General features: G+C 46.6%; 1 protein-coding gene across 2 annotated transcripts in view; it reads right to left on the reverse strand.

The window, feature by feature from the left end:
* FBLN5 (fibulin 5) overlaps positions 1-6975 on the reverse strand; it is an 82326-nt gene extending 75351 nt beyond the window's left edge. The window contains exons 1-3 of one of the 2 annotated variants that reach the window (XM_039232552.1): positions 6462-6975; positions 3120-3174; positions 1066-1117 (exon numbers count right to left, since the gene is read on the reverse strand). In XM_039232552.1, the coding sequence (XP_039088483.1) occupies positions 1066-1117; positions 3120-3174; positions 6462-6478 (124 nt within the window). In that variant the 5' untranslated portion in view covers positions 6479-6975. Of the gene's footprint in view, positions 1-1065; positions 1118-2216; positions 2407-3119; positions 3175-6461 lie in introns of those variants that run through there. The other variant, XM_039232553.1, reaches the window with a different exon arrangement.
* Between the last annotated feature and the right edge of the window lie 11637 nt (positions 6976-18612).

Raw genomic sequence — 18612 nt, forward strand, 5'->3', positions numbered from 1 at the left:
AGTACAGAGGGTATCAGATCAACAAGTTGTACACCTTAAACTCATACAACGTTAGGTGTCAATCGTATCTCAATTTTTTAAAAAAAGAAAGGAGCTGGGGCACCTGGGTGGCTCAGTCAGTTAAGCATCTGACTTCAGCTCAGGTCTCTATCTCTCGTGGTTTGTGAGTTCAAGCCCCGCATCGGTTTCTGTGCTGACAGCTCAGAGCCTGGAGGTGCTTCGAATTCTGTGTCTCCCTCTCCCTCTGCCCCTCCGCTGCATGCTTCTCTCTCTCTCTCTCTCAGGTAAATAAATATTTAAAAAATTTTTTAAAAAGAGGTGCCCAGATGGCTCAGTCGGCTAAGCGTCTGACTTCAGCTTAGGTCATGATCTCGCAGTTTGTGAGTCAGAGCCCCACATTGGGCTCTGTGCTGACAGCTCAGAGCCTGGAGACTGCTTCAGATTCTGTGTCTCCCTCTCTCTCTGCCCCTCCCCCATTCACGCTCTGTCTCTCCCTCTCTCTCAAAAATAAATAAACATTAAAATTTTTAAAAAATTAAAATAAAAAGAAGAAAGAAACCGAATTCTGCCAACAATACACATGAGCAAGGGCATGGATTCTCCCCTTAGAGCTTCCAGAAAGGAACAAAGCTTTGCTGGCCCCCGGAGATTGGCCAGGGTCTACCAACCCCTGTAGCACTTCTGACCTACAAATAATATGGAGAATGATCTATAGATAACTTTTGAGCTGGAAGATAAATTTCTGTCGTTCAAGCCACTATATTTGTAGCAATCTGTTACAGCAGCCGTAGCAGACGAATACAGAGAGAGAGAACCCCTTGGGGACATGGATCAGTTCTCACTCATCTTCACCCCCTCACAGCCCTCAGCCCAGGGCTGGGCCCACAGAAAGGAAGGTATAAAAAGGCATTATTGACTCCCAGCATTCTCTGGCACTGTTTTCTCCCATAATCCAGGTCAATACAGATTGGATACTATCAAGCAACAGCTGGGTAGGAAATGGCCCCGCAACCAGTCCGTCACTGGATGCCCCCACCCAGCATCCCATCTTCGGCGGCCTCATACCTAAACACTGTCCTGACGAGCGGTCCAGATCGAAACCGTTAGTGCACTGTTGCTGCAGGAAAGGAGAGAGGAGAAAGAGGTTAGGTCATTCTTCTTACTGGTTTTGTGTGTTTTTTTTTTAAACTATAAGAATATTATAAGGACATCACAGAAAGTTCGGGAAACAAAGTAAAGAAAAGAAAGCATCCATAATACCAACACATGTATTCTAATACGTATTTGCCAGCTCTTTGGAGTATTTTCTTCATTTTTACACTTTGCATTCCCCTTGAAAACTCCCCCACACTATTGTCTCAAAACCCCCAATTTTAGCAGATCTGGGGACCGTTTCCCACCCTGGTTATGAAGAGCGATGATAAGCACATCTAATCCACCTGACAAGGAGGCACATTCCGTGTGTATATCTTTCTGGGAATGGATAGGACTGCTTTTAAGGGCAATCATTCTCTTTCTCTGGGTGCTACTTGACCTCCCCTTCTCAAGGCCCACTGGGGGTGCCCTCCCCCTGTGAGGTCCCCTGACCTTACCCTCTAACCTCAAAGCTATACAGTGAGGCAGTCAGTTCTCTAAGAAAAGCAGAATTGGGAATATCTCTCCTCTTCAATCTCAGCATGACAATTACACAAAGATCTAGAAATCTCTGGAAACACAAGAAACACAATTTCTTCTAGAAATAGATCACAACAGTCCCCAAAGGGTGCAGTCTTCACATGCAATTTTATGGACTTCGAAAAGTGTCACGGGGGCGACAGTCAGTAGGCCCCTGGGGAAGATGCTGGAGACTCACATGGTACAGGAACACGGGGAAAAGGAATGTCTCTGTAGACAGGAACCCCATCCCTGGCCTTCCCCGAGCTTTTGGGGTTTGGCTTCTCTGAGCTCTGGGCTGGTCTATGGAGATGACGGGTTTGGCCTGCATTCATGGGAGGGGCCTGGGGCAAAAGAAATGGAGCAAACGAGCCAGGAGGCTGTACCATAAAGCTCGGGAAACCAGGGGACCAAAGTCCAGCCCCGGCTCATGAACTAAGCACCAGTGAGGGTTCAAGTCCGCCGGCCTGCCTGGCTTCCACTTCTCACTCCAGCCACTACTCAGCATCCACCTTTCTACGCCTCCATATCCTCCCCTGTAAATTGGGGGCGATAGTACTTACTTCTGGAAGGTTGTATGACTGAATATGTTGATGTACGCCAACTGCCTAAAGCCCAGGAAACACAGTTCTGGGACCACCCCACTCCCTGGGCCTGAGTGTCATCAGCTGTCACCATGAGACTGGATCAGTGGCCTCCAAGGTCCTCCCAAGAGCTAAGTCTCTGTTGCTCTTCCTAAGATCTGTTCCATCCCTAATAGCATGAATCCATTTCAGAATGCTTCCTATGAAGGGAAAGAATATTCCCCCACCCGCCTGTGGCCCCCCAGCCCTGCTCAGAGGTGAGGCCTTGAGCCAGAGACACAGAAGCTGCAGGGTTTGCATGAAGGATGTGCCTGCGTTCTCCAAGGCTGACACAGTCGTGGCTTAATAGAGCCTGAGCGCTACGAGCCTCTCTCCCCGCCTTCGCTGGAGCCCGACTCTACCCGCCACTCCACACTCCTGCTAGGGAACTGGGCCCAGAGGTGGGTCCTCTGCCCACTCCTCCAGCCAGGGACGTGTGTCTGTAGAGACACACAGACTCACGTGGGCCACGTGCACGCAGGGCACCACCAGCCCCAAGGACTACAGCACCTTCGACCTTTCAACATGTACCATAAATTGAGACCCAAGGGACACAAATAAGGCAGCAGATCCGATCAGAAGTCTTGGATTGGGAATCAGGACACTGAGGTCCCAGCCCTGCCACTTATAAACTGCGTCACCCGGAGCAAGCGTCACCAGGGTCAAGCTTCAACGTCTCTGAGCCCGGCTTTGATCTCCCTACGACTCGGAGCTCAGCTTGGGTGAACTGTAAAGCCCCTGTCCCCCACCCCCCATAATCCCAGGATTCTGAAATGCGTGGCTGGCCACCATCACCCTGATTTGTAGCACGCTTCTAGATAATAAACGAAATAAAAATCATACCTGTGCATTCCCAGGACTCGGAAGACAGAGCGCCAGAATGGTAACGGTGAGTATCCTGCAGAGAGCAAGAAGCCGGTATGTCAATGCCCAAGAAACTTCCAGAAACTTCCAGAATCCAGGTCTGGGATAAACCATGGGTCTCATACTGCCTGTGCATTTGCAAGGTGACTCCACCTGGTGCTTATATGTCGGGCGGGGGGGGGGGGCGGTTCCAGAGCTCAAAGTGGACTCCAGGTGCCCCGACCACCCCAAACAGAACCACGCCTCCTCTACTGGCTTCCTAAGTTGGGATAATGACATTTTTTTGTTTAATAAAAGGTTTGGCTGCTTCAAAGACAAAAACCTAAAACCCTCCACTGTGGCACAAACAACTTACTGACCAGCCGCTCTGTCTTTACTTATCACACAAGAGGATCGGTCTGAGTTTTGAATGTCTTTATTGTGAATGGTTACAGAGAACAAGCCCCAAAGGATGAAAGGAAAGTGCAAATGGGAAGCATCTCAGTTTCCGTGGAAAAGAGTTATCTCAGGAAAGTCGCCTAATCCAAGAGCATGCGTCACACGGGCCCCGATGGCGAAGAGGGGCCGGGGCACCTGGGCAGCCCGGAGAAGAATGAACACAGAGGCAAAGCTTGGGAGGAGGAGTCTGGAAGCCAAGGGTCAGGCTGGCTCTCCATTCACAAGCCACCAAACCTCTCGGAGCCTGTGAGTTCTGCCCTTTATCACCCATAAGCTTCTATCCAATAAAACCATGCTCACAAATATGCGCCTGGGTGGCTCAGTCGGTTAAGTGTCCGACTTCAGCTCAGGTCATGATCTCACAGTTTGTGAGTTCAAGCCCCGCGGTGGGCTCTCTGCTGTCTGCACAGTGCCTGCTTGGGACTCTCTGTCTCTCTCTCTCTGCCTGCCCCTTCCCCACTTGCTTGCTCTCTCTTAAAAATAATAAACATTAAAAAACAATTTTTTTAATCATAGAGACAAAGAGCAGAACGGTGGGTGCCAAGGGCTGAGAAGAAGAAGGAATGGGGAGGTAGTATTTCCTGAGGACAGAGTTTCCATGTTACAAGATGAAAAGGGTTCTAGAGATTGACTGCACTACATGAAATGTACTTAACACTACTGAACTGAACACTTAAAAAAGGTTACAATGGCTTTTTTTTAAATTTTTTAATGTTTATTTATTTTTGAGAGAGAGAGAGACAGAATGACACCAGGGGAGAGGCAGAGAGAGGGAGACACAGAATCCAAGGCAGGCTCCAGGCTCTGAGCTGTCAGCACAGAGCCCGACGTGGAGCTCGAACTCACAAACCACGAGATCATAACCCGAGCCGAAGTCAGACGCTTAACCGACTGAGCCACCCAGGCGCCCCCTACAATGGCTTTTAAAAGAAAACCCTGCATACATGAAGAGCTTTACTTAGTGCTATTAGTGTTTAGTTCAATAGTGATCTATCTGACCAACTACTATTTGCAAACACAGACCCTTGACTATGACGCAGTCGCTGCCCTGGGGAGCTGGCTGGAGCGCCACCTGACAACTCTATACACTTTGGACAAGGGAACTGGGAGAAATTCCCAGTGAACGCCATGAGATCCAGGCTCGAAGCAGAGACAGGAAGGTCAGAAAAGGCTTCCTGGAGGAGGTGATCTTGAAGACCTGCTCCTCCCCATATATACCTCCTCTTTATAACCCCTCCCTTCATGAAAAGAATGTTCGATACATTACAAATCTCACTCCATCCATGACACGGGGCCCATTTAAATCAGCAACGCTGGGTACTTGGAGGGCCCCGGAACTGAGGTGACATCCAGAGGGAACGGAACCCTGAGGCACTGCTAGAAGACACAGGCCCGCTTCCTTCCTCTGGTCCCCGATCCAAAGAATAAAGACCCTGAGAGTCCACGCACTTTCATCTCATGTAAGCGCCTTTGGGAGCCAGGTTCTAGAACGCTGGAAACGGCTTTGACCTTATAAAGTGCAGAGCCAAATCCGAGGGTTTTTTGATATTTGCGACGGCCAGATTTATATCTGGAAGGAATGAAAGAACAATAAATTTATTTTCCAAGCTGTATATTATGAATTTCAATGTTTTCCTGTTTCTTCACATGAAGTTTCCTTTCGCTTGGTTATAAAACCCTGTCTCGTTTATGTTGGAGACAGAACAGCCTGACTGAATGCAGTGGGCTCCAAGAGCCAGTGGAAAAGGCATGCTAACCCCCTACCCCCGCCTGCCTGTTCCCTTTGGCCGGAGGGCAGCTCTGGGACAGGGCTCCTCTGAGCGGGCCGGCCAGCGGCCCGGCCTCCCGGGGGAGCCTCGGCCAGGTCCTGGGGGCCAAGTCTGTTCCAGGCTGATCGAGAGGGTTTTCCGAAAAAGAAAAAACCCACGCCCTGCTGCTCTCACGGTCTCTCGAATAGTTAACACCTTGTCCCAAAGAACTCCAGAAAACTCTAAAAAGAAACGAACTACAAGCATTCTAGGGGAGCCTCTGATGCTCCTAACTGGTCCCTGGAACTTTCAAAATCAGGTGGGTCCACCCATTTTCTGCACCAGCCTAAACTGTAAGGAAAGCCAGAGGGACGAACTGTCTGTCAGAGAAGTGCTGGTCCCCAGGGCAGGATCTCACACACACACACACACACACACACACACACACACACACACACACACAGACTTCATCTGTCTAAACCAAGCTACATTTTCAAGAGTTCCGTAGATAAAAGACCATTGCAGATACAATCTAAAGTTCTTCAAGGTTGAAGGCTTACTTGACTGGAATTGCAATTTCCTTAAAGAACAGCAAAACGTTTGCTTACATGTATTTCTGTCTGTAGTCCCCGCTTTTCATTGGCTTGAAACTTCTGGGTCGCATACCCTTTGTGAATCCCACACAGACATAGAGCAAATCCAATTTGGGGATGTCCAGCTAGCCCGGTCGCTTGTCCAACAGCCAATGCAGCAAAATAATTGCTGGTAATGGCTAGCGAACTAGTAACTGGCCCCCCACCTTGAGAAACAGATCTATATTCTAAGACGCACACAAATTGGCTGCGCGTTGGAAAAAGAAAGAGGAGTGGAGCTGGGAGTGTTCTGCAGCTCTCTCCGGGACCCGGGCTTCTGAAACCGAATTATAAAACACCCACTCCCAAAAGAAGGCTTCAAGATGGAAATTGCAAAGCCGCAGCTTTTTATAATTAACAATATCATTGCATCACCAGCTAATGCCTTTTCCAACATCCTGACACAGCCTGAATCCCGGCCATAGCCGTTTTCCACCCCTCGGGTTTTTAAGCAAGGTTTCCAGAGCCTGGAGGAAACAGTCCTGAGCGGGGAGGGAACCTACCTTTTTAATCCTGGCATGTCCAAGTTGCGGGAGCAAGAGCGGCAAAGGGAAAAAGAAAAAAGAGCTGGCTGCGCGGGACCTCGGAGCCGGCCCTGAACTTGGCTCCCGCTGGGCCCCGGGCGCGAGCGTGGGGCTGGCCGGTATGTTTATTCCAGGGGGGACGAGCCGGTCTCGGGGAGGACGAGGGGAGAGCCTGGGTGCTCCGAGCCACTGGAGAGCCCACAGAGAAAGCACCTGGTTTTGCTTAGCCCTTTTCAGTAATTCAGCATTAAACCAATTGGAGGAGGAATTTTAAAAATGAACACTTCATTTTCTAAGTATGTTAAACAATGCAAATGGGGCCTCAGTCTGGACACAGCTGGTTCAGATTACAGCGCTCACCAACTGGCTAGACTCCTCACAACAATCTCGGGGCGTCTGCCAGGACCCAGGGCTCGGCTGGGAGGAGAGCCCTGTCCCGCGCCCCGCCGGAGCAGCCGCACTCGGGCTCCCCGCATCTCTACCCGAGGTGATTGGCGGGCGAGTGCAGGGGGGCGGGGGGCTGGGCGGGCCTGTTGACCCTTTACTTCCCACCCCGCCAGGACGTCCCTGCCCCGCTGGGCGGTCAGGCCGAGGCGGTGGAAGGGGCGGGGGGGGGGGGGGGGGGGGGGGGGGGGGGGGGGGAAGGAGGGTCCCGCAGCAGCACTTTATGACCTGGGGACACCCCGCTAGAGCCATCCTCCGGGAGAGGGATGACTCGAACTCATGACAAACACAGCGACGGGGGGCGGGGTGGGGGGACCAGAATCTTAGGGTGTCTTGGGAAGCCAGACCCAGGGAAGCAGAGGCTGGGGGCAGCGACAGGAGACTCACGGTTTTCCAGAAGAAGGGGTGGAGGAGCGCGAGGGGGTGGGGAGGAGGAGGCGGGTGGAATCTGGCCGATGCTAATCCGAGAGACCTCAGCTTGTGCAACGCCAACCTTCGCGAGGACACTCGCCCCGCCCCGCCCTCACCCCCTGATTCTCCGGGGAGGCATGTTCTGGCTTTAATGAAAGTGTCCAGTGTCCTATGAAATCCACAGATCCGACTGTCCGCCTTCCACGCCATCAGTGTTGTATCTCAATAAACCTGGGAAATGTTTTAATTAAAAAAAAAATTCCTCGACTCAAAAATGATTTTAACAAGTGAAATAGAGATTTGAGAAGACAGAGAAGGTCAGGAAAAACAGAATGATGGACACGAACAGAAAGCATCATGTTAAGTGTTTTACGTTCACTGTATCAGTGGTTTCAAACTTTCTTTTTCTTCCTTTCTTTCTGTTTTTAAGCATTGGAACCTTTTTGTGGAATGAAGTCTTATCAAAGACACCATTCTATGGAAGAGGGTGGGTGGATTGGCAATAGTCTCAATTCCTCCTTCCCCCCTGCGTCTTCCCACGGGCCACTCAACAAAGCCCTACTTACAGGTGGAAAGGCACTGATGAGGTCCCGTCTCCTCACCATAACTCTGTGCAGTAGGAATTAGGATCTCCGTTTTATGAGAGTAAGATTAACTGAGGTTTGTTAACTGCCCCCTGGTCACACAGCTATTCATCCACACAGCTGAGACTCCAAAGTCTACGTGTTAGCCTTCCCAGAGGCCACCTTCTTAGTAAATAAATGGAATCCTACTCAAAAAATGCATTCAGTGACACCTGGCTGGCTCAGAGGAGCATGCTACTCTTAACTTGAGGGTCATGAGTTTGAGCCCCAGGTTGGGTGTAGAGATTGCTTAAATAAAAATAAAAACTTTACATGTTTTTATTTAATTTTTATTTATTTCTAGGAGAGAGAGAGAGAGACAATGTGAGCAGGGGAGGGTCAGAGAGAGAGGGAGATAGACTCTGAAACAGGCTCCAGGCTCTGAGTTGGCAGTCAGCACAGAGCCCAACGCGGGGCTCGAACCCACGAACCGCGAGATCATGACCCAAGCGAAAGTCGGACGCTTAACCGACTAAGCCAACCAGGCGCCCCAAAATGATTTTTATTTATTTTTGAGAGAGAGAGAGAGAGAGAGCGCACACGCACAAGCGGGGGAGGGGCAGAGAGAGAGGGAGACACAGAATCCGAAGCTGGCTGCAGGCTCTGCGCTGTCAGCACAGAGCCCGACAAGGGGATCAAACTCCCAAACCGCAAGATCATGATGTGAGCCGAAGTCAGATGCTTAACTGACTGAGCCACCCAGGTGTGCCAAAAACTTTTTTAAAAACAAACAAATAAAAATGCATTCAACAAAAAAATGGCAGAAAACGAATAGTTGTTGAAGCCAGGTGTCCATTATGCTATTCTATTCACTTAGTGTATGTTGAAAATTTCCCATAATAAAAACATTGTTTATTTAAAATTTTTTAGTTTATTTATTTATTTTCAGAGAGAGAAAGAGGTGGGGAGGAGCAGAGAGAGAGGCAGAGAGAGAGGATCCCAAGCAGGCTTCGCATTGTCAGCACAGAGCCCAATGAGGGGCTAAAACTCATGAACCGTGAGATCATGACCTGAGCTGAAAGCAAAAGTCACATGCTTAACCAACTGAGCCACCAGGCACCCCAATAAAGCATTTTTAAAAATACATGATACTGGGGCATCTGGGATGGAGGGATGAGACTCTTGATCTCAGGGTCATGGGTTTGAGCCTCACATTGGGTGTAGAGATTACTTAAGTAAGTAAAACTTTATAATTTTTTTTAATGTTTTTTATTTATTTCTAGGAGATAGAGAGACAGCGTGAGCAGGGGAGGGTCAGAGAGAGAGGGAGTCACAGACTGAAACAGGCTCCAGGCTCTGAGCCGGCAGTCAGCACAGAGCCCGACGCGGGGCTCGAACCCACGAACCGCGAGATCATGACCTAAACGAAAGTCGGATGCTTAACCGACTAAGCCACCCAGGTGCCCCAAAACTTTAAAAAATACATTATAGGGTATAGCTGATAACATTCGAATTATCAATCTGGGTACTGGTTACACAGAGGACTATACGCTTAGGACTCGAGAAGTCTTATGTATATTACCCTTTTTTTTTTTTTCTTAAGGACCGAAACAGCTCCAGGCTTGCTGACATTGAAGGATTTCCAACAGAGTCAAAATGGTAGAATATTAGTAATTTCACATAACTCAATCTAACATATTCGTAACTATAAAAGCAAGTTGTAGAGCATCCCACCATTTGAGAAAAAGATATATATCCACAAATTCTCGCTTGTGTATGCAGAGAAAAGACATTTCCTGAAGGATATATGAGAGGCTGTTAGCCCTGTCTGTCTCCTAGGAAGGAAACTGGGGAGGCAGCTGGGGCAAAGAAGTAAAAGGAAAATGTGCCCTTCCTCCCTCATTATGGGGTAAGTATGAGGTTACTTTAAAATACATATATATTCTATTTATGTAGAGCTATTTGGAGGGGTAGGAGAGTTTTAAATGACTTAGTCCATGTACCTCACCAACACTATCAACCTTCTTCTTTTTTTTTTTTAAGTTTATTTATTTATTTTGAGAGACAAAGAGAAAAAGGCAGAGGGAGAGAGAGAGAATCCCAAGCAGGCTCTGCGCTGTCAGCACAGAGCCTGATGTGGGGCTCGAACTCACAAACTGTGAGATCATGACCTGAGCCGAAGTTAGATGCTTAACCAACTGAGCCACCCAGGTGCCCATACTATCAACCTTCTTGAAGGAAAAGGAGGGAGAGAAAATCAATATGCCTGTTGTCTACATGAGTAAATTGAGGATCTTTTTTTTATTATTATTTAACTTGGTTTTTTTTCTTAAATAATTTATTGTCAAGTTGGTTTCCATATAACACCCAGTGCTCATCCCAACAAGTGCCCTCCCCCTGCCCATCACCTCCCTTTCCCTACCCCCCACCCCCCATCAGCCCCCAGTTTGTTCTCAGCATTCAAGAGTCTCTCATAGTTTGCCAACAGGTTGAGGATCTTGGAAACAAAACTGTCCAGGCAACCATCTTGGAACCAGAGACTGGTTCCAGTTTAAAACTCTTAAGTGTGGAAGAGGGGAGAGAGTTAGGGTTGCAGTGAAAGACTTGGGTCTTTGTCTTGGTTTTGCCACCTGCCTGTTGGGTGACTTTGCGTGAATCTCTGCATCTTGGTTTCCTCATCTGCAAAATGGAGATAATACTTACCTCTCAGGGCTGTTGTGAGAGTAAAAGAAAAGTGAGTTATCCTCATGATTGTCACTGTGTCCAATTCCTTACCTCATACAATCCCCTCCAAAATATCTTTAATAGCTAGCAAATTATCACTTCCATGGACAAAGAAAATCATAACCTCATAAAACAGCCCAGGTCACACTGTTGAACAGCTCAAATTGTTAGAAAGTTCTGTCTTGCCTTGAAAACCCAAATCTGCTTCCCTATTTGTAACTGCCTCCATGGGTCCTAATTCTCCCCTCCATGGCCATGGGCTACTCTACCTTCTACCATCTTCTTTTCATGAAAACATCTCCACCTCTTGCCAGTGCTGGTGTCCTCTTCCCAGGGGGCTGACCCCCCCCCCCCCCCCCCCCCCCCCCCCGGCCAGGGCTTTCAACACTTTCATAGGACACATGATCCCTGGCTGCCTGGTCCAGTTCCTCCTCCAGCTGCTGCCTCAGACTTTTGGTTCATCCTGAACTGGCATCAGCGGAAACAATCTGTGATACGTAGGCTGTTCTCCACCATTGCTTTCATCCCGTACTTAGACTGCTAGTCCTCCTTAACAGGGAGCAAGGTTTTTACATCTTAAAGTTTCATCCACTGTTCAAGATCTTTTTCAAGAGGAATTTTACTATGCAAATTATTAAGCATCACCCCCAGCTTTGACAACTATCTTATCTGCTGACTGTGACTTGTTCGACTTTATCAGAGTTTTCGATAAGTAATTGGCCAAGACAGCTGGAATGGTTTGCTCTGTCCGGGTTGGCACCGATCCGCTTCTCTTTCTTCAACAGTTTGGGGCCACTCCACTGGTGGAAGGCCACTAGCCTACCTGTCCCTGGGACCCCCGTTGGCTCCTAGAGCTCACCACTTCTCTAAGTGGTTTTTATTTTCTTCGTTGCTCCATAGAAATCCCAACACCTGCCCCTCCCACCATCGTCGGAATCAGATACAGTCACAACTATGAAACAACCCACAAATGTACATTGTAGTGAACATATAAGAGTGTATCATCTATTCAGTGGGGCTCTAATGAAGCTCAATGTCCTCCCTCTGCCATAAGTTGGAAGACAGAGGGGCTCTTTCTCTTAACAAAAAAAAAAAAAAGATGATATTCAAATCAGGAGGGAAATCCACAAAATTATACATTTAATGATATATTTTGACTATTAATATAAAGTTGCATAACATTGTTACTGCCCCAAAATAATCACATCACAATGCCTCTCTGGAAGCGAAAGCACAACAGGGAAGAGGATGTTATTGAATGTCTAGACTCCACACCAACCCTCTCCTTTGACCCCCTTAATAACTGTAAAATAGGAAACCCTGCATTCTGCAGATGAAGAAAAGACCCAGGGAGATTAGGGCCATGCAGACAATGAAGAGTCCAAATTCCAGCCCACACCAAGCCTGTTTGGCTCCAGGGCCCTCGTTCTTTCCAGTTACCAAGATTTGCTTTCTCTGACTTGCTGGTTGCGTGGCTGCTTCCCTCCCAGCCGCCCACAAACGCTTAGAAGTCCATGGGCCTTCCCGTCATTACCTTCTCTTCCTCTGTTCTTAGCATTTAGTAAAGTCTCTCACTGCTTATAGTATCCAAACTTGGCCTCAAACAATCAGAAAACTAGAATAACCGCCAGTGCCCAGGGAAGGTGCAGGTCTTCCCAACTGGTGGAGGGGGAAATTTCTATTGTCCTGATCTCCAACTCGTCTCCTTCTCAGCCTCTTCATGAAGTGAGCTTGTACATCAGCCGCCCCCCCCCCCCCCGCCCCGCCATCCTCACACCACTAGTCCCACCTTAGCCCTCTGACTTCTGGCCACGCCCCACCATTCCCTCAAAATGGATTTTCCAGTATCTCCCTGCCAAATGCAATAACCTTTTCTCCATTCCTAACTGTCCCTTTGTCCTTTTGAAGGATTTGAGCATTCATGACCCATCTTCTTTCTTATCTCAAAGACTAAGTTCCTCTGGCTTTCCCACTATGACTACATTTTCTCCAGCCCCCTTTCTTTCTTCTCCTCCCTAACCAAAGAGCCCCCCCCCCAAATTAGATCCTGCCACTCTACTCTTACCGTCCTAGGAATAGTCACTGGTCTCAGATATAGGTCCCATAAAGTGCCAGCCTTATGCAGGTGACTCTTGAATAAAGCCCCCTTACAATCCCCAGGTTATCCCTTCCTCTGCAGATGCAAAGTCAACTCCTTGTAGGCTCTTTCTCCAAAACCATTTCCTCTCCTGACTTTTCAGGAACTACATCAAGGTAATTAGTTCACTCCCTCTGAACGAATAAATAAGTCAAAAGGACTCCATCCTAGTGGTAGTTTTTGGTTTGGGGTTGTTGTTGGTGGTGGTTCGTGTTGATTTTTTTTAGATAGAAATACCTCGGGGCACTTAGGTGGTTCAGTCGGTTAAGCGACCAACTCCTGATTTTAGCTCAGGTCATGATCTCGCCATTGTGAGATGGGGGCTCAAGCCGGGCTCTGCGCTGATGGCGGAGCCTGCCTAAGATTCCCTCTCTCCCTCTACCTCTGCCCTTCTCTCCCACTCATGCTCTTTCTCTCTCTAATATAATAAAATAATAATAATAATAATAACAACTTTAAAATATCCCTTTAAAGTACCAGAGATTCAGGCCCCATCTACCTTGCTGGTTGGCAGTCTCTAGTGTGTTGACCTCCCTCTACTTGATCCAAAATGGCGCACCTCCAACACACTCACATTTCAGGAAGCAGGATAGAAGCTGATAGTATCACCTAGCCACAAGGGACGCTGGCAGATGTAGCCTGTGTCCTGGGAGATCACCAACTGACTTACCTAAAACATCTGGGGTTCTCTTACTGCGAAAGCGGAGAACAGACATCAGAAGGCAAGCAGCAGCCTCTGCCAGGATTACCAGTTGTCTCTCCCTGTTCTGCGCCTATTTCTGTTTCTAAAGTAAACGTGGTTCTCCATTGTCATTTCTGTTACAAATACCTTCCTCAGTTTGTCTTTTGCCTTTTAACCCAATGACGTTTTTTAATGTTTATTTATTTATTTTGAGAGAGAGAGAGCAAGCAAGGGAGGGGCAGAGAGCAAGGGAGAGAGCGAGAATCCCGAGCAGGCTCCACGCCGTCGGTGCAGAGCCCGATGCGGAGCTCGAACCCACAAACTGTGATATCAGGACCTGAGCCGAAATCGAGTCAGACGCTTAACTGACAGAGCCACCCAGGCGCCCCTAATCTAATGACATTTTTAAAACCCATGCATTTTCCACGTTTATGTATTTGGACGTCTTAAGGCCACCCTTCATGGTTTTTGTCCTCTTTGTCCTGCTCATGCGAAGCATATGGTGAGCTTTAAAAATATTGGTTCTGTGTCTCTGTAGAACCCCGACAAATAGAGGACCCTAAGTGAATTCTTAACTTTGCTGAGAGCTTCAGGTTTTCAGCGATAAAATAGGGGCAAAAATAATAACATGGTAGCTGTAGTAAAGATAGCGCTCACCAAGTACCTAACAGGTGCCAACGCACAGCAGGCCCTCAGTAGAAGTTTTGGAACATTCCCCCACTCCTACCCCATCTCTATAGTGCAAGTAAGTTTGCATTGGCCAAGGGAGGGCGCAATAAGCACCCCCACCAGACTCGAGAATGTTAAAAAGGATGTTGCCTGGCGGAGGTGACCGAGTCTTAAAACTTATAAATCATTTCCTGTAAACCCCTAATTTTACAAATGTAAAAATGAAAGCCCAGAGAGACTAATTTAAGGAGGATCTTAGAATTAGAGCCAGAACAGACATTGGAACCCAGATTTTCAGAGTTTCTTCCCTGCCATGCCACGTGGGATTTCTAACTGTACTTTAATGTAACCAACTTGTTGAAGGATGTCAGAGTTTTCTGCACACGCTTGGGATTCTCAGGAAATTCAGCAAATTGTGAAAACACCTGGGCTTTTCTCATGGATTATTTTAACTGGCTGTGGTTTAAACATATAACCATGGGAAAAATATGGTACATCTACCATAAAAAAGACTTTCAGCAAGAGCACCCTTTGCCATGGAGTCCCAGAGTCACACTCAAGAAAAATAGCTAATGGCATTCTTCTATTTGCCATCCCTATTTCTTTTTTGTCTGTTTGTTTCCTGACAATGTAGCCTTGAGGTCAGGGGCAAATGTAATAGAACTTTATGATGGCATGATTTTCAAATGACCTCATTTCCTATTTACAATCCACATGAGATTATGGGTTCCCAAATTCCTCAATTTACCAGACCAGTAAAATCAACACCCTCAAAAATTAGAGGGAACGATATTACTGGTCAACTTTTAACTTTGCCAGAGAAAAAAACATACACGACAACCATATATCTCATCATAATGCACGAAACAAAGGACTTGTGACACCGAATAGAGGATAGACCTTTGCAAGCCTCTCTACGTATCCAGACGGGATGTCAAATTTTAACAACATACTTGGAGAATTCAGGAACAGAAGCAGCATACATTATTTGATTAATTCTGTTGTCCCACCCAAAGTGACAAAATTGCTTCCTTATCTGTAACAGTTTTAAGATATGCTGTGTGAAAATGCTTTCAAAATAAAAACAAGGAAGAAAGTGGCACAGGATGAACTGAGATGTGACAGACCCAAGCCGGACGCTGGTAGTGGGTGGGTACATGGGCTCATTCTCCTTTCATGTGTTATGTTCAAAATCTTCTTTAGTAAAAAGTTTGATTCCTTAAAAAATACGACATAATGTTGGGGTGCCTGGGTGGCTCAGTCGGTTAAGCATCCGACTTCAGCTCAGGTCAAGATCTCATGGTTCGTGGGTTTGAGCCCCACGTGGGGCTCTGTGCTGATGGCTCAGAGCCTGGAACCTGCTTTGGATTCTGTGTCTCCCTCTCTCTCTGCCCCTCCCCCGCTTGTGCTCTGTCATTCAAAAATAAACATTAAAAAAAAGAAAATATGACATAATGTTAAGATTTTATAAGGCAGGGTAATGAGTATCCAGATGTTTATTCTGTATCCTTTGAACATACTTTAATTTTTTTTTTCATACTTTGACTTTTGTACTTGCAATCGCTGCTTGGCAGTTTTTATGGGTTAAATCCAACATTTGAACTTTTTTAACAGTTGGTCAGTTTCTTCTGACTGCTTTTTTCCTGAGCGTGGGTTAGGCTTTCTTCTTTATATTACTCACATTTTTTTTTTTTTTTATTGAGCTCTGGACGATTTGGATTATATTGTAGCAATTACAGTATTCTTTCTGATTTTTAAAACTTGATTTGATTGAAACTGAGGAAATCTGTCTCCCCCATGGGAGAGTGCAGCTGCTGATGTTTCTGTTGTTTTTATATTCTTACTTCTATCCTGTGCTCTGCCTTTCCCGAGGTTGCCCCTGACTGGCTTAACGGTCAGCAGAGGCTATGCCCATTAAACATCTCGAACCCGTGGGGGCTCCCATCCATGGCCGATGGACCCGCGTGCAGACTGAGAACCCCTCTAAGGCCAGTTCCAACATGGCTTTCTCAGTCCGAGTCTCGCTGCTAAATTTCCAGTGGTCGGCTCCTCGCGCTATCCGGAATTGCAATCTCAAGACTAGCAAGGCAGAGTTTTCTCCAGTTTCCTTCCAAGTTCCCCACTTTTAACCCACGAAGTCACAGTTTTTGCACAGCTTACGCCTCCCACCATCGAGTCCATCCCCTCAGGCAACAAAGCTACTGGTTTGCATGATTGGCTTTTGCTGGTTTTCATGATCGGCTTGGTGCTGGGAAAATGGGGGTGGGGGACTGACGAGGTGGGGAGCCCCAGACAGGAAGGCTATAGACTCCAGTGGTTCTTATCTGAAGCTGTACATGTTTTTCAAAAATCAACAATTTTCAGTTTCTTGCCTGCCTTTGGTCAATTACCAGGGCCCCCAAATGGTTATTTTTTTGATCATTTTTGTTTCTTTTTTTTTTTTGCAGGGAGGAAGTGGCTGACCTCGTCACACAGCCATAGCCAGATGTCTCTAAATATCCTTATTGTCTATTCTTAAGTGTTTGAAATATTTGACACACATACACATATTAAACGATGGGAGCAAAAAATTATTTTTCACCAAGTAAAACTAATGTCCAAAGGGGGAAAAAAAATAAAAGTGAAAAGACTTCCAAAAACAGGAGTCTTAATTTCTCAAGTAGCAGCTCTGTGGAGCATTGATTTTTTACCTCATCAATATTTTTCAACACGGGAGCTACAGTTGGCAAGTGCAATCGAAGGGAGAGCAGCGCGGGTTGAGCACATGAATCTAGACTACCTCCACTTAGTAAGTCTGCACGAGGTATGGTAACTACTTTAGGGAAGTGACTTTGAAATGATTCCAAACATTTCCAAAGACTGCACCTTCCACGTAAGTTTTCAAAAATAAAAAACTACCTCATTCGTCTAGAACTTGTAACTCCATCACCATCACCCTCTTTTTATTCAGGGTAAGTGCCTGAAAATCCCTTTAAGAAAAGGGATGAATGCGTTAACTCACAATGACACCGCTGTTCTTTAAATACACTTCAGTGGAAGGAGCTGTGCAGGAAACCTGAAGCAAATTTATATTACGTTGTTTCCAAGTCTTTAAAGGAAATCCTGTTTCCTTTAATCATCTGGGATGGACCTTGTCCTCCGGGAAGTGTTTGCATTTGCCCTGGGTTCATTCCCCATTGCTAGAACAAAGTGACTCACAATATAATGTGCAGTATCTACATATCATATACATATAAGATTTTATATTTTTAAATATTTTTAATGTTTATTTTTGAGAGAGAGAGAAAGAGAGAGAGTGTGAGTGGGGGAGGGACAAACAGAGAGGGAGACACAGAATCTGAAACAGGCTCCAGGCTCTGAGTCATCAGCACAGAGCCCGACGCAGGGCTCAAACCCATGAACTGCGAGATTATGAGCTGAGATGAAGTTGGACACTTAACTGACTGAGCCACCCAGGCGCCCCTAAGATTTTATTTTTTAAGTAATCTCTACAACCAACGTGGGCCTCGAACTTAAGACCCTGAGATCAAGAGTTGCACACTCCACTGAGTCAGCCAGGTGCCCCTAAATGCCGTATATTTTAGAAAAAATAGTGTTGCTTACCTACATTTTTAACAGGCCAAAGATGGGCAGGAAACAACTTTACCAAACTCTTACCTTACGTTCACAATAATTTCAATTAATATTTCATTTTTGAGTGTTGGAAATAGTTAACGCTAGAGCTGAAAGGAGAGTGCTCTTGTAAGAACAGTCACAGATGAAAATTCTCACAGTTATGGTATCATGATAGGGCAAATTATCCACTTCTCAACGCCAGGAGGGGCAGAGAGACCAATGCACAGTAATAATCAAGGCAGAAAACCAACTAAGGGTTCAAATATTTGCCTTGAGTTTTATTTATTAACATTTTTCCATTTTTCTTTATCTCCAAAACAAATATTGTTCTAATTATAATGGATTATTAACTTACTGGATGTATTAAATTATGGCAAAGGCATGCCATAAAACCCTCAGATATATCATATGTACACATGATCTAAGTCCCAAGGACAGGAAAACAAGAGTCAGGTTAGTAACATTTTATATCCCATGAGAACTGCTTAGGTCAAGAACTGTTTGACTTTCATGGACATTTAATTTGCCAGCTTGCTCCTTTCTAGAGTGCTCAACTCTTGCTGTAACGTGTGCTTAAAACCCCTTCCCCCCGCTCGTGTCTGCCTGCCCGTGAAGCCCCCAAGTACTTGGTACTTCTCACACTTCCCCAGTCATCTGGACACATGTGTGTCTCTACTACGTGACTGGATTCTCATGCCTGAGACCCTCACCACCCCCTCACTTTTAGCAGATAAAACTTCTTGCCAACCTCACCTAATTCCCACAACTTCCCTCCACCCCAAACGACCTGCATCTGCCCTCTCTTCCATCGCTCCTGTCCCAATAAAGGCATCCTTCCTCTCTCCCAACCCTCCATCTGTGTTCGGATTCTATCAGCTCCCCCTT

The sequence above is a fragment of the Hyaena hyaena genome, unplaced genomic scaffold, assembly GCF_003009895.1.
Source record: "Hyaena hyaena isolate Hyena2069 unplaced genomic scaffold, ASM300989v1 scaffold_67, whole genome shotgun sequence".
Classification (NCBI taxonomy): Eukaryota; Metazoa; Chordata; class Mammalia; order Carnivora; family Hyaenidae; genus Hyaena; species Hyaena hyaena.